The 14,517-nt window shown below is 37.7% G+C and overlaps 1 protein-coding gene across 2 annotated transcripts; it reads right to left on the bottom strand.

Moving 5' to 3' along the window:
• Positions 1–1,185: 1,185 nt before the first annotated feature.
• SNRPD1 (small nuclear ribonucleoprotein D1 polypeptide) lies at positions 1,186–14,246 on the bottom strand. 2 transcript variants are annotated; one of them, XM_077778227.1, is made up of 4 exons: positions 14,112–14,246; positions 6,676–6,752; positions 4,294–4,485; positions 1,186–1,363 (listed from the first exon to the last, which is right to left on the bottom strand). In XM_077778227.1, exons 1-4 carry the CDS (start codon positions 14,123–14,125, stop codon positions 1,287–1,289), a joined length of 360 nt encoding a protein of 119 aa, XP_077634353.1. In that variant the 5' UTR covers positions 14,126–14,246; the 3' UTR covers positions 1,186–1,286. The 2 variants fall into 2 exon arrangements, with proteins under 2 accessions (XP_077634353.1, XP_077634354.1); XM_077778228.1 differs by lacking the exon at positions 14,112–14,246 and adding an exon at positions 13,835–13,957.
• Between the last annotated feature and the right edge of the window lie 271 nt (positions 14,247–14,517).

The following is a 14,517-nucleotide window of genomic DNA, read 5'->3' as shown; positions in this document are numbered from 1 at the left end:
TTTAGAACAGACTAGGTATTATGAAATACTCTTTATCACCAGAGCATTCACAGTTTGTAATTACGTACTGATATTTATTTAACTCTGCTTCCCTTTTAGCCTATAAGCTCCATGAGGACAGGAGTCAACTCGTGTTTATGCATGTGTGCAAAGTCGGCTCTGCCTGCCCCCTTAAAATCTGCTCTCCACCATACAGCATCAATGGGTTCCCTTGCCTTCTATGTGGGATTCAAGTAACAGGTGCACCACAGATCAAAGATAGAAAAGAATGAGACACACCCAAAACACACAAATACACTTCTCTCTCTCTCAATTTACATAACCCTATTCTGGGGCCTACACCTTCTTTTTAGATAATCTTTGCAGAAACTTTCCTTCACCTTTAAAAAACAAAACAAACCCCATATACATGATTAAATGTAAATACAGGTTTAGCCTCTCCCCCCAGTTCTGAGGTTTTTTCCTTAGCATGTGAACAAATGGTAGGAAGCTCTGCAAGGAACTGCATATACTATGAGGTATTTTTCTCTAAGCTTAACCAACTGCAACAACTGGAAAAAAAATCAATTTTGCTGTCAAATAAAGTAGGTTTCTTTCTTTTTCTTCTTAAAAGACTTGTAAAAGTACCCGATAAAGGAGCCACCAACCACCAACAGGTACATTTCACATTAACAGGTTTCAACACCGCTGACAACTGATAATCTAGTGAATGTTATCTGCAGTTTCAACTCAAGAGTATGTAAAACTATATTCTATTGAGACTGTAACAAACCCATTAATGGGGACAACAAAGTCTAAGACTCCTGAAATGGAAGATGACTACCACCTTTTACTAAGTACCCAAGTCTCCATCAAGTAAAACTCAGGAAAAGGGAATGAATTTTAGACCCAATCCAGAGGACGTTAATTTCTGAAATACCAAAAAGAACTTATACTTTCACTTGTAGGTAGGTTCCACAGAATGGAATCAAAGTAAAACAATAAAATGCATATTCAGTGCATGTCAAATAGGTATATATTCTACATACATTCATACAAAAATTTTAGTTCAAAAATTAAAAGCTTGACTTAAGAATGAAATTAGTCTTGGGATTGATTACCTAGTAGTAATGCTTAGATCCTACTATGTAAATATCATCAATCTATATGAACTATTAAAATTTGACAGTCAAACAGACAACTGTGTCCTACAATTATGTTTATTAAAAACTGACATAAACAAACAAAACCTGTACAAAAAATATTCCAAATCACGTGTCACTTTGAAATAGTAATCTTGAGAGATATTATCGCCTTGGACCCCCTCTTCCTCTACCCCGACCACGTCCTCTTCCTCTTCCTCGGCCTCGGCCTCTTCCTGCAACTAAGAAAAAAGAAAAACAAATCAAGGTTAAATCTTTTCTGCAATGATGTTACCTGGGCCACCACAAACTACATCTAGAGGAAAGAAACTTCAACCCAGCTTCTCTCAAATATGACCTCGCGGTCATCTCTCCCAACACATTATGAAGCAGAACCCAAAGCTGCTGGCCTGCAAAGATAATTTTTGTTTCATGTGATTTGAGAAATTCACCAGGTTTGAAAATATTTTTTTTATCATGTCTCAACTTCACCACAAAATAAAATCCAAATGATCTAAACCTTACACAAGATGGAGGAGATATCATATCAGTGGAACAGAACATGAACACCATGTGCCAGATTTTTTTTTTGCTGTATAAATCCAAGCAAGTTAATTCAAAGCCAGGAAAATCTAAAATACATGACATCAAACGATCTTATGACTCCAGAATCTTATGTCACTTGATCCAATCGTAACCAAGTACCTTAATTAACCCTTATAGCAATATTCCTGTCAGCTGGTCATCCTAACCCTACTTGAATATTATAGCAACAAAAACTCATTTCTCAAATGAACTTTTTCGACCTTCAGAGAGTGATGAATACTAAAAAAATCCTGACATGAAGTTCAAGTCAGTCACATTCTAAACGTCTGTCTACCCCTGCTGCCAACCTTAGCATTCAAAGAAAGAGAGTTAAGTCTAGGACTTCTGTTAAAACAAGGCAGATTCAACACATTTATCTCCCATTCCTTCTGAAATACTACTTATGACTGGAAAGGAGTAAAAATGATAAATACCCATAAAAAAGAAAGATGGAGGGAGGGAACACAGCAGTTGAAAAATTTCAGAAAGTAGACTAAGAACTGTAAATGTTTGGTAAAGTAAGAATAACTCCTAGAAGACCTAGGACCTTAGAAGCCAAGGGTGAGATAAGGCAGGGGGCCGAAAACAAACTGGTTGACAATCATTTGGAACAGAAGACTGGCGAGTCTTCTCTTCCACACCTTGCAAAGCTAATGATTATTTCCTGGACAGGTACATAGGAGAGAAAAAGTAAAGTAAACCTAAAGACACTGAAGCAGAAAGTCTTCATATATGAAAATATACGCAAAGTGGTTAGCAGCAAGAGGCACAAAACTAAGGGGAAGGGAAAAGGGATTAATTTAGCATTTTTTCAAGCTATAGGCTACAACCTAATTTTTTTTTTTTCTGAACTGAAAGAGGAAACATATGGGTATTTATATGTATTAGAACTCAGTAATCCTGAGATTTTTGTTTCAGTTATATAAACGAATGGGTCATGACACAAAGTATATTTCCTAGTGTGGGCAGAAGGCAAAAAAGCTTCAAAATCAAGACCCTATATTAAGTGAGGGTCTACAAAACACCCAGCCTCTCTCTCCTGCTTTGCTCCTATAATGCTGGCTACCAGGCATATGTCCCCCACACTAGATGACTAGAATCTTTTCATGAAGGGAAGAAGAAGAAGAAGAAGAAGAAGAAGAAGAAGAAGAGGAGGAGAGAAAAAAAAGAAAGAAAGAAAAAAAAGCAAGTTCCAGAAACCACTCTAGATCATGAAATTTTGGGTCTCCTCAGTGAAGAGGCATTTCACTTTGAGCCACCCTATGGTGAGACCCACCAACTCCAGCCTCCTTTCCCAGAACTTCTCTTTTCAGGATTCTTGTTAAATAATAGATGACCAGGGACACCTGGGTGGGTCAGTCTGTTAACTGACTTCAGCTCATGAGCTCCTGGATCTTGAGTTCAAGCCCGGCACTGGGCTCTGCACTGACAGTGGGAAGCCTGCCTGGGATTCTCTCTCCCTCTCAAAAATAAATAGGTGGTTATCAAAGGAATGGGGGATGGAAGAAGGGGTGAAATAGGTGATGGAATTAAGGTGTGAATTTGTCATGATGACCACCAAGCAACATATGGAACTGCTGAATCACTGTACTGTACACCTGAAGCTAATATAACATTGTATGTTAACTTACTGGAATTAAACTAAAAAAATAAAAACTAAAAAAAGGAAAAAAAGGCAAATAAAAAGAGAAACCCAAGAAAACAATGTCGAGTACAAAATAAAACTTAAGAAAAAGAAAAAACTCCAATATCCTATGACTTAATATCCTATCCAGTATTTTCCTTACATCCCTGAAAGAAAACATGATTGTATTATAAATTACCAGAGGAAGCCTAAGATTAACTATATGCTAAACTGGAAGATAAAAATAAAAAATATTTCTCAGAAAATAGAATAAAAAAACAGAAAAATAAAAGACTTAGACAATCAGTCAGAACACCCAATTATTCAAGGGAGAAAGAGGGGCGCCTCAGTGGCTCGGTCAGTTAAGCATCTGACTGGCTCAGGTCATGATCTCACTGTTTGAGCCCGTGTTGGGCTCTGTGCTGACAGCTTGGAGCCTGGAGCCTGCTTTAGTTTCTATGCTTCCCTCTCTGCACCTCCCCCCAAATAAACAAACATTAAAATAAAAAAAAAAGAATTCCAGGAAGAACAAAGTAAAAGAGAAGACATTTACCAAGGCTACACAAGTTTATTTCTTAGCTTGAAAAAGCAAAAATACCCATATTTAAGGGGTCTACCAAATAGCCAAAACAACAAAATGGAGGAAAAAATACGGAGAGCAGGCAAAAGACCCCATGTCAAGTCATTAAGAAATTTCAGAACAGGAATAAAGAAGTCAAATCTCCAATCTTCCAAAGTGTGTAAAGGATGTGGGACTAGGCCATGCAAAGAGACAAGAAGAATAGCATCAGTCTCTAATATCAACACTAAAAACTATTATAAATACTATATGCACGCACAACAAGTACAGAGAATTAAAACAAAATAAAAAAATCTGTGGCATTCACAAATGTTTATATTTTGAGTAGCGGATCAAAGTTTAAATACACATTCACAAAAATGTTTATAATCTTTCAAACTTACCAGCTTCCCTTTTCTTAGATTTCACCTTCGGTTCAACATCCACAAGTAGCGTATCCAGAGGTAAGCTGTCTGGCAGAATAAAATATCGGATGTTATTTCCTCGGATACTCAGTGTTTCCAGTTGTACTGGTTCTCTATTCTTCAAAGTCATTTTCACAGCTTTAAGATGTGTATTCATGCTGACATCTACACCTAGAGGAAAAAAGAGAGCAATTATTAGCACGATAAAGAAGGCAACCAGTTAATCAGGCCACAGTAAATACCAGAACACAAGAGTGCTGTCTGTTCTGCCACAGTCACATTTCTATGACATAATTTAATACAATTGCTAAGTGGGTGAATGTCAGTGTAAACCAGAAATCCTTCCTTCAGAGATTATCTCCAGCACATTAATGTTGTGCACAGTTAGATATGCTTATAGATGTGAACGCAACAAGCTCTGAAGGAACGCGAGTGGTATTCATGACTCACTCTCACTGTGCCCAGGTATTCTCATCTCAGGGTGAGTAATGTTTACTGCATGTTCTCTGTCTCTATTACTTCCTTATACCCCATTCCACTAAATTATATTCATCCCTGTCTTATATAAAGTTCTATTTGTACCACAGTATTTTTTATTATGAATTTAACATCTTTTTAACAACTTTTTTGAAAAGGAATGTTACTGTTTTTGTTAATACTTTAACTACCAAGTTGTACAAGTTTTAAATGGTCTGCCTCAAACAATTTTCCCCACTGTTTCCAGTATGAGATTTCACGAAATAAAAACTTTTCTAGAATGAAAAATATGGCAACATAGTAGAAATACCCAATTATTGGAGCCTTTACCAATATAGCTGAACAAATGGGATACCTAAAGATGTAGTTAATTTTTATTAAAAGTTTATTTTTTTTGAGAAAGCTAGCGAGCAAGGGTGGGTAAGAGACAAACAGAGAATCCCAAAAAGGCTCCACGCTGTCAGCACAGAGCTTGATGCGGAACGGGGACCCATGAACTGTGAGATCATGATGTGAGCTGAAACCAAGAGTTGGATGCTTAACTGACTCAGTCACCCAGGCACCCCAAGATCTAGTTAATTTCTGACCCTAGGCAGTTAGGCCAGAAAACATGAATTTTCTCAACTTTCCCAACATCTGTCTCAAATTTATTAATTTTGTTACTAATCTTTTCCTTCTTCCTCCTTGTTTTAGGAAAGAAGAGATGTTCTTCTTTTCCAAAATTAATATACTTTTGATATATTCCATCTTCTTGGAGATTTTGATCCATCAAGGGAGAGGAAAAAATTAGATGTATAAGCTCTTTCTACATGTCAGGAACCACTTGCTAAAACATTTTAACTCAATCCTCAATATCCTTGTTGAGAGGACTAAAACACATACTCATACAGGATACAAGAAACTTGTAACTAGTGTTGCTGAGGAGAATGGAATAGATTTTAGTAAATTTTGCCCACCCAGTGAACTGAAAATCTTCCCCCAGGGACATTTATTAAGTACCTACTATGTTAGGCAAACCTTGCTTTATGTTTGTGTGTCACCCATCACTAGATTTTGAGTTCCTAAAAACCACCACATCTAACATAGAGCTCACGAGAGAGCAAACTAAATCCTTATTTTGGAGTTTTAACAGAACAGCAATTGCCCTTCCTCAGATATGGTCAATGATCGTACGGTATTGAAACGGTATACTGTACTGATTTCCTTTCAAATCAATTGGTGTTGCAAATATGAGTATATTCAAATATGATCAGCTTAATACCATATATTTCTCTTGGTTTACTCAGATGCTGGATCTACACATTAAAGGGGCTCCCGGGTGGTTTGGTCAGTTGAGCATCTGACTTGATTTCGACTCAGGTCATGATCCCAGGGTCTTAAGATTGAGCCCCACACTGGGCTCCATACTGAATGTGGAGCTTAAGATTCTCTCTCTCTCTCACCCCTGCCCCTCGCCTCTGCTTGTGTGCTCTCTCTAAAAAAAAACTGTATAGATTAAAAAAATTCTTTATAAACTTAAAATTTAAATATTTCAGAGACTGGGATCCCATGCTAAGATAGCATTTTCATTCATTTGGCCCAGAAACTGTTTTGAAGTTTTGCAATTTTGGGGGGAACACATACCATGAGTGAAGAATCACAGTGCCTTAAATATAAAACTACACATACAATATCATTAAAGCCAAGAGTTAGACACATAAGAAAAAAGACTGAAAGAACATATTTCTCACATATATTTTCCATTTCTCACATATATTTTCACCCAAGGTAATCAAACATTAAAGTCCCATCCTCTATCTTCAAGAACTTCCTGGTCTAAAAGGTGGAAAGGGTGGAAAAAAGTGTTATAAAAAAAAGTGTTATAACGCCATCTGATATCCATACCTGTGATTGTTCCATGGACCTGTGTTCCATTCTTTAATTCGATGGTTACAGTTTCATGACTCAATTTCATCAAAAATCTATGAAAACAGTGGAAATAAAACCATAAATGTTCACCTTTTAACACTTTAAAATATTTTTTTAAGTGAAAGAGTGAAATTTCTAGATGTTCAAAATCTGCTGTAGAGGCTACCTGCATCAATTCCTAATAATAATCTGCATAACAATTTCAGCTTTTTTGAATCACACCTTTAATATTTATGAAGGAACATAATACCAGAAACTGTTATTTGGATATTTCTGATTCTCTAAGCCATTAAACTGCTTAATCTCCAATCCATGCATACAGGTCAGAAAGTCATTTCTGAGGCACCCAGGTGGCTCAGTCGGCTGGGCATCTGACTTCAACTCAGGTCATGATCTCATGGCTGTGGGTTCAAGCCCCGCATTGGGCTCNCCCATGCTCTATCTCCAATAAATGTTAAAACAAAAATTTAAGAAAGTCACTATAATTCATAAAAACTGAATTCAAGAAATTATATGAAGGTGGTAAAAAGGTACAAGCTTCTAGTTATAAGGTAAATTAAGTATTAGTTCTGTGATATACAACATGACTATAGTTAACACTGCTATACAGTACATTTGAAACTTGCTAAGAGAGTAGATCCTAAAGTTCTCATCACAAGGAAAAAAACCCTTCCCCCCCTCTTTTTTAGTGTCCATATGAGATGTTGTATGTTAACCAAACTTACTGTGGTAATCATTTTGCAATATATGTAAACCAAGTCATTATGCTATATACCCTAAACTTATATAGAATTATGTCAACTATATCTCACTAAAATGGATAGAAACACAAATTATAGTACCTAGTAAAAAATTACATGCTTCCTATACATATAAACACTAAAAGTCTCTCTATCTAACCCCCACTCCATGTAAATGGGAAGATTCTTTAGACCATTTTACCTGCGTTCATAAGCATAGACATGAAATGCTTTTATGTAAACTGAGCCATAAATTAACTTCTGTACCTGGTAGTTCTCATTTAGCAGTTTAAAGACATTTAGAAATCATAAATCCATTTATGCAAATCCTTAGCAACACTAATTGTAACCAATCTTCTAAATTTTTGTCAGTTCTACAGGTAAAAAAAAGACAATGTGTTTTTCCTTATTATTTGTGAGATTAAACATCTTTTCATGAAGATAGAGAATTTGAATTTCTTCTATGAATTGCCTCTTCACATTATTCACATATGTTCAATTAGGTCAAAAGTTTTTGTAATTTTCTACCAGTTTGCCACAGCCATTCATGTTTGTGGTTTTCATTTTTATGTTGTTAAATTTCTGAATCTCTCTAAGGTATTAATCTGTTTAAGATGATATTCCCACCCCAAGACCGTAAAAAGTCTTATTTCTTCCAGTTTTCTATTTCGAGTTTTAATCTACCTGGAATTCATCTCTCTTCCATGCAACATGAGGTAGAAATCTGCCTTTATTTTTGGCTCTGCTCATGATTTTGCATTTCATGAGACTGAGCCCCATGTCAGGCTCTGTGCTCACAGGATGGAGCCTGCTTGGGATTTTCTCTCTCTCTCTCCCCCTCTCTCTCTCCCCTCCCCCCGCTCATGCTCTCTCTCAAAATAAATAAACATTAAAAATAAAAAAAAATGTTCCCATTTATGCGGGTATGTCCCCACACAATTTATACTTCCATTTCATCTTCATCATGCATTTTCTAATGAGGACATTCTCCTAATCACAATACCACAACCACATGCAGGATAATGAACAATAATCCTGCAATAGAATCCAGTAATGCAGTCCATATCCAAAATTTCTAATCTATAAGACAGACTTTGTATACCCTACCATAGTATCACACTGAATGGTACATGTATGATCACCTTTTTCTCCATTTGACTACTGCTTAGGGTAGGAATCAAGACCATTACATCTTAAAAAAAATTTTTTTTAATGTTTATTTTTGAGAGAGAGACTGCGAGTGGGAGAAGGGCAAAGAAAGGGAGACAAAGAATCTGAAGCAGGCTATAAGGTGTCTGAGCTGTCAGCATAGAGCCCAACACAGGGCCTGAGCTCACGAGCTGGGAGATCATGACCTGAGACGAAGCTGGACGCTTAACTGACTGAACCACCTAGGTGCCCTGTCAAGACCTTTACATCTAATCCTGGGAGGTCACAGACACTAGATTAACAGTAGACTGAAATGTTTCAATGACTAAAAAAAGAAGATAATCTTAAAATACCACTTTTTCAGTGGCACTGCCAGCCATGGAAAAGGGGGATATTTGGTTTGGGACATATCAAGTCCCAAAATTTAAAAAGTTAATCTGTCCTTATATAAAGATCCATTATGTTGAATCCTTGTTTTTTTTTTTTTTTAATTTTTTTTTTTAAATTTTTAAAATTTATTTCTAGGAGAGAGAGAGAGAGACAGCATGAGCAGGGGAGGGTCAGAGAAAGAGGGAGTCACAGACTCTGAAACAGGCTCCAGGCTCTGAGCTGGCAGTCAGCACAGAGCCCGACACGGGGCTCGAACCCACGAACCGCGAGATCATGACCTAAGCGAAAGTCGGACGCTTAACCGACTAAGCCATCCAGGCGCCCCTGAATCCTTGTTATTTGCTGTCAAGGAAAGAAAGTCTCTCTCAATAAATTGTTAATGCTTTATTTCAGAGGATAAGAATTCTTTTTTTTTTTTTTAATTTCTAGGAGAGAGAGAGAGACAGCGTGAGCAGGGGAGGGTCAGAGAGAGAGGGAGTCACAGACTGAAACAGGCTCCAGGCTCTGAGCTGGCAGTTAGCACAGAGCCCGATGCGGGCCCGAACCCACGAACTGCGAGATCATGACCTAAGCGAAAGTCGGACGCTTAACTAAGCCACCCAGGCGCCCTGGATAAGAATTCTTTAACTTAGCTCTACATTTAATAATCACTTGTAACTATATTAGCCTAGAATTTCATCTAATAGTTTCTTTCCATTATCAAACTTTGGTTTAAAAAAAAAAATTTCATTTTGGGGGCACCTGGCTGGCTCAGTAGGCAGAACATTCAACTCTTGATCTCTGGGTCATGAGTTAGAGCCTCATTTTGGGTGCAGAGTTTACAGAATTAAAAAAAATAATTAACTGTCCCACTCAGTAATAACATTTAGTTTTTATAGAAGTCTAAATCATTTTTGAAAATAGTATTAAAGTAAAAATAAAACATTTTAGTAATCTAACCACCTACCATATGGAAGTAAAAGAAAAACCAAAGTAAGCAAAATGGCTTCTGAAGGAACCAAAATACATTTTGCCAAGTCCAAGAATGTTTCTTTAATAATATTTATCATTATATATTCTGTGGTAGCTCCTGTGCATGGCAATGAGGATTAAAAAGGAGTATAACTAGGCCCCTATGGAGCTCAAACTCTAATAGAAAGGACACATAAAAGACATTTTATTTTAAAGGTAACTAAATTTAAAATGTAGTGGATATATGCACAGGCTTTCACCAGAAATATAATGCAGCATGGGTAGGAGGGAGTCGGAGCTTAGTGGACTTCTAGTAAGAAGTCTGAAAAATTGGAAACATGCAGGAAAAAGTAACAAGAGCAAAGATTTGGGAGTAAGAAATAGCACAATGTACAGAGAAATTACAGCTACACTACCAATGGAGAATTAAGTCCCAGAAAATGAGTAGAGAGTTAGGTAGTTTCCTTTCATGGAGAGCCCAGGCTGCTAAAGAGCTACTGAAGAATTTTTATCAACGGAGTACCAGGGTCACATTCACACCAGAAGCCCAATTAGATGCCTAGAGCAATACACAAGTTAAAGTTACAGTTATCAAGACACAGAACAACAAATACATCATTGAAACAGAATAGAGTCTAGGAATGGACCCACATTTATATAGTTAATTTTGGGATGGCTGGGTGGCTTAGTCGGTTGAGCATCCAACTCTTGCTTTTGGATGAGGTCATGATCCCAGGGTTGTGGTGATCACAACAGGTTTAGTGTGGAGCCTGCCTGAGATTCTGTTTGTCCCCCGATGTCCCTCTTCCCCAACTGCTCTCTATTTATATACTAAATATACATTATAAGTGTGTCGCCGTGTATATATAACGTAATCTTCTACAAAAGGTGCCAATGGGACTGTCAAAGCACTCCAATGGGCAAAGAAAAACCATTTTTTCAACAAATGATGAAATCCATGGTAAAGGGATTTATATTCCTTAAGAATACAGAATAACTAGAAATCTATGTAGAAAAAAAATGAAACTGGACCCTTAATTCATTCCACTTACTAAAATTAGTTCAAGACAGATCATGGGCCTAAACATAAAAGTAAAACCATAAAGCTTTAAGAGGAAAACAGGAGAATAACTTTATGGTTTGAGGGTAGGCAAAAAAATTTTTTTGACAGTACACAGATAATCACCATAAAAGGAAAAGCTGGTGAATTAAAACTTCCTGAAAATAAACTCCTACCACCAAAAAACATTAAGGAAATGAACAAGCAAGTCAAACTGGGAATAATTATACCTGACAAAGGACCGGTATGCTACAATTCAATAATAAAACAACACAACTAAATCGAAACACTTCACAAAGAATCATGAATAGCCAAAAGCAGATGAAAAAGTGTTCAACATCATTAGTCATTAGGAAAATGCAAAGGGATCCTGGGTGGCTCAGTCAGTTAAGCCTCCAACTTCGGCTCAGGTCCTGATCTCACGGTTTGTGAGTTCCAGACCCACATTGGGCTCTGCAACTGACAGTGCCCGGGATTCTCTCTACCTCTCTCTACCTCCTCCCCCGCCCCCTCTCTCACATACACACACACACACTCTCTCTCTCTCTCAAAATAAATTTAAAAAGCTTTAAAAAAATGAAAAGAAAATGCAAATTAAAACCATAAAAAGACACTACTACACAAGCACTGTAATGGCTAAAATTAAACCGACCACAAATGCTGTTAAGGTTGTGAAGCAATTGGAATTCTAATATACTGTTGGTGGGAGTGTAAAATGGTATACAACTGCTTGATCTGGTATTTTCTTATAGAACCAAAGTATACTGCATGCTATGATCCAGCAACTCCACACCTAAATATCCACTCTCAGAATGAAAAAAGACTTGCACAAGAATGTTCAAAGCAATTTTAAAGAAAATACATATGTAAGTTTAAAATTTTTAAGATTAAACAATCTCTACACCTAACATGGAGGCTCAAATTTACAACCTCAGTACCAACTGAGCCAGCCAGGGGCCCCCAAAACATGTAACGTTTAAACATACAATGGACCAATCTAATAAAATTCAATTACTGATAGAAACCACAATGTGGATGAATTTCAAAAATATACTGCGTAAAAGACATTCTACACAAGAATGCATACTGTATGATTCCAAATACATATATAAAATTCTACTGCAACCAAAACTAAGCAATGGTAGAAGAAACTGATTGCTAGGGGGATTATGAGAACACAAGACTGACTGGGAAGGGCTTGAGGGAAATAAGTTTTGGTAATGTTCCATATCTCAACAGGGGTTTGAGTTACACAGGTGTGTAAATTTTTCAAAATTGGCAAATATGCACGGATTTCATACCATGAGATAGTTACCTCAAGAGGTAAAATTAAAAAATCTTGGGTGGAAAAAGAAAGGAGTCTTTACAGCTCAGTTGTGTGACTGGAATGGTAGCAAAGGTATTGTGGCAGGAAAAATAGTTATCCCAGCCCAGGAACCAAATAGATTTTAATTCTTTTCTAATGAATCCTTTTTTACTTACTGAAACCTAAATATCCAATTGACACAGTATCCTTCAGTACCCAAATCTACACTATCAAAATTCAAAAACCAAAGAAAAACGGATAATGAGAACTACTTTTATGAGGTAGATAAAATTGTGAAAACCTGGCAATTTATCCGCTTATTAAGAGAGAAAGATATCAAACGACAACATCCAAATTTTTAGGTAGGGTGACAATAAGGTGCCACCAACCCCTGTAGAGAAATATGTCAACTAAAAATGTAAACCAATTTCTTGGCACAAAAATACATTCTCCAGTAAAAAAAGTTTTATTTCTACAATCTAACACACAGAATAAGATTCAGTACAGCCTTTAAATTTTTCAGAAAAACTGTCACAACCCACAGTATCGTTAAATAAGATAAACTTATTCCAAAGAATATTTAAACAAAATTTAACTATAAATAGATTCAGACTAGCAGATATTCAGAAACTGTGAAAATATACTTTAAATTCTGAGGTGTTTTCCAAAGAAAAAAGGACTGAAAGTTAACCTTAAACGCCTTCTCTCTATAAATTCCACTCTAAACACATACGGAGGGTTTTATATTTCAACCATACTAGAAATTAGCTACTTGTCTGTCTTCACAAAACAGAAAAGTCCAAAGAGGCAAGCATTCTGCCTTGGGGGGAAAAAAAAATCATTACCAGTGCCAGTGTTAACAGGTGCCCAATAACAGAACGCAATTGACAAACTTTGATTCAGACAAAGGACTAGCTGCTACATTTATAACTGCTAACTTAATTAGAAACTTTGTGTTCCAGGCTCTCTGACTCAGGGCAAAACACCAAAACCAAATCTCTTTGCAAGTAGTTTAGAATGAATTACTCAAATCAGTAAACCAATAGGTTCAACTAACCGTCAAGTTTAAACGCAGAAATAAAACAATACGATTACCTACGTAAATCAGCCACAAATACGGAAAATGATTCTGCCTGAAGTTGGGAGATTTTTTTTCCCGGAATTAAAGAACTATGTTGAAAGGAAATCTTAGTTGAGTAATCTTAAATCTAATAAGTTATCATAAATAAACTTAAAAAAAGTAATGAAATCATAAGTCCAATCCTGATTAATCCTGATTTAAAACATTTCGGAAATGCATTTCATTATTTCCAGATAAAGTCCTGCAGCTTCTAAGTACATTTTAAAAAAGCACATTAATTTAACTCAACGCATAAAATTTTTGTGTTTCCCACGTTCTCAGGGAGCGCACACTTAGTTATATTTGCCGGTTCCTGAGGGCTGAGAGGGGCCAAAAAAGTAACCTAGACTAAAAGCACAAGTTCTAATGAAATGAAAATCTTCAAGTAACCGAAACAGCTTGGAAGCCTGGCGCTGCACCTTTAAGACCTCTTAAGACACTAGATGGGCCGAAACTGCTAAGTCTTTAAGTCAACTTCTTGGAAGATACACGGGATCCGCGCGCAATTCAGTCTGAAGCCTAGGCCCCAGCGATGGCTCCCGGCGGCTCGGCCAAGATGGGGCGGGAGCAGCGGGCGCGGGAGGCCGTTACAGGCCGCGCGCGCACGCGGCTTTCGCGCCTCCAAACTGGGCAGCCCAGCCTCCCGCTCCCGGCTAAAATAGTCACAGCCCCGAGGCGGCTGGGTCACCTCCTCACCTTACGAGCTTCATCCTAGCGGTGCCGGCACTCTTTCGGTCGGATAGCGCACAAAATCTGGAAGCTCAAGTCCAAAGAGCCTAGGAGTATGAATGGCCGGAAACGCCTACTCCCTGGGTACCGACGTAAAGAGCGCGAGGAGCGCTGCGGACGCAAGGCGGAAACGCCGGGCCGCGCTGGGCCGAACTTCCTTCCGGCCGCGCGGAATGCCACTGCGGCCCCTGGCGGTTGGAGGTGTGTCTTGCGACTGCTGAGGGCGTTTAGACCTGGTCCAGGAGGCAGTTTCCGGTAAGAGGTGGATTTGAAGATGTCAAATCCAGTTATTGCGCACTTTGCCACGGCTGGAACCCGTGTATTATGCAACGCTAATATACTCGTGAACATAGGGACGTTCTGAGGAAGTTCA

Source organism: Crocuta crocuta, unplaced genomic scaffold (genome assembly GCF_008692635.1).
Source record: "Crocuta crocuta isolate KB4526 unplaced genomic scaffold, BGI_CrCroc_1.0 scaffold26, whole genome shotgun sequence".
Classification (NCBI taxonomy): Eukaryota; Metazoa; Chordata; class Mammalia; order Carnivora; family Hyaenidae; genus Crocuta; species Crocuta crocuta.
The sequence above is the reverse complement of the archived record's forward strand: the minus strand, read 5'-3'. Positions and strand labels throughout refer to the sequence as shown.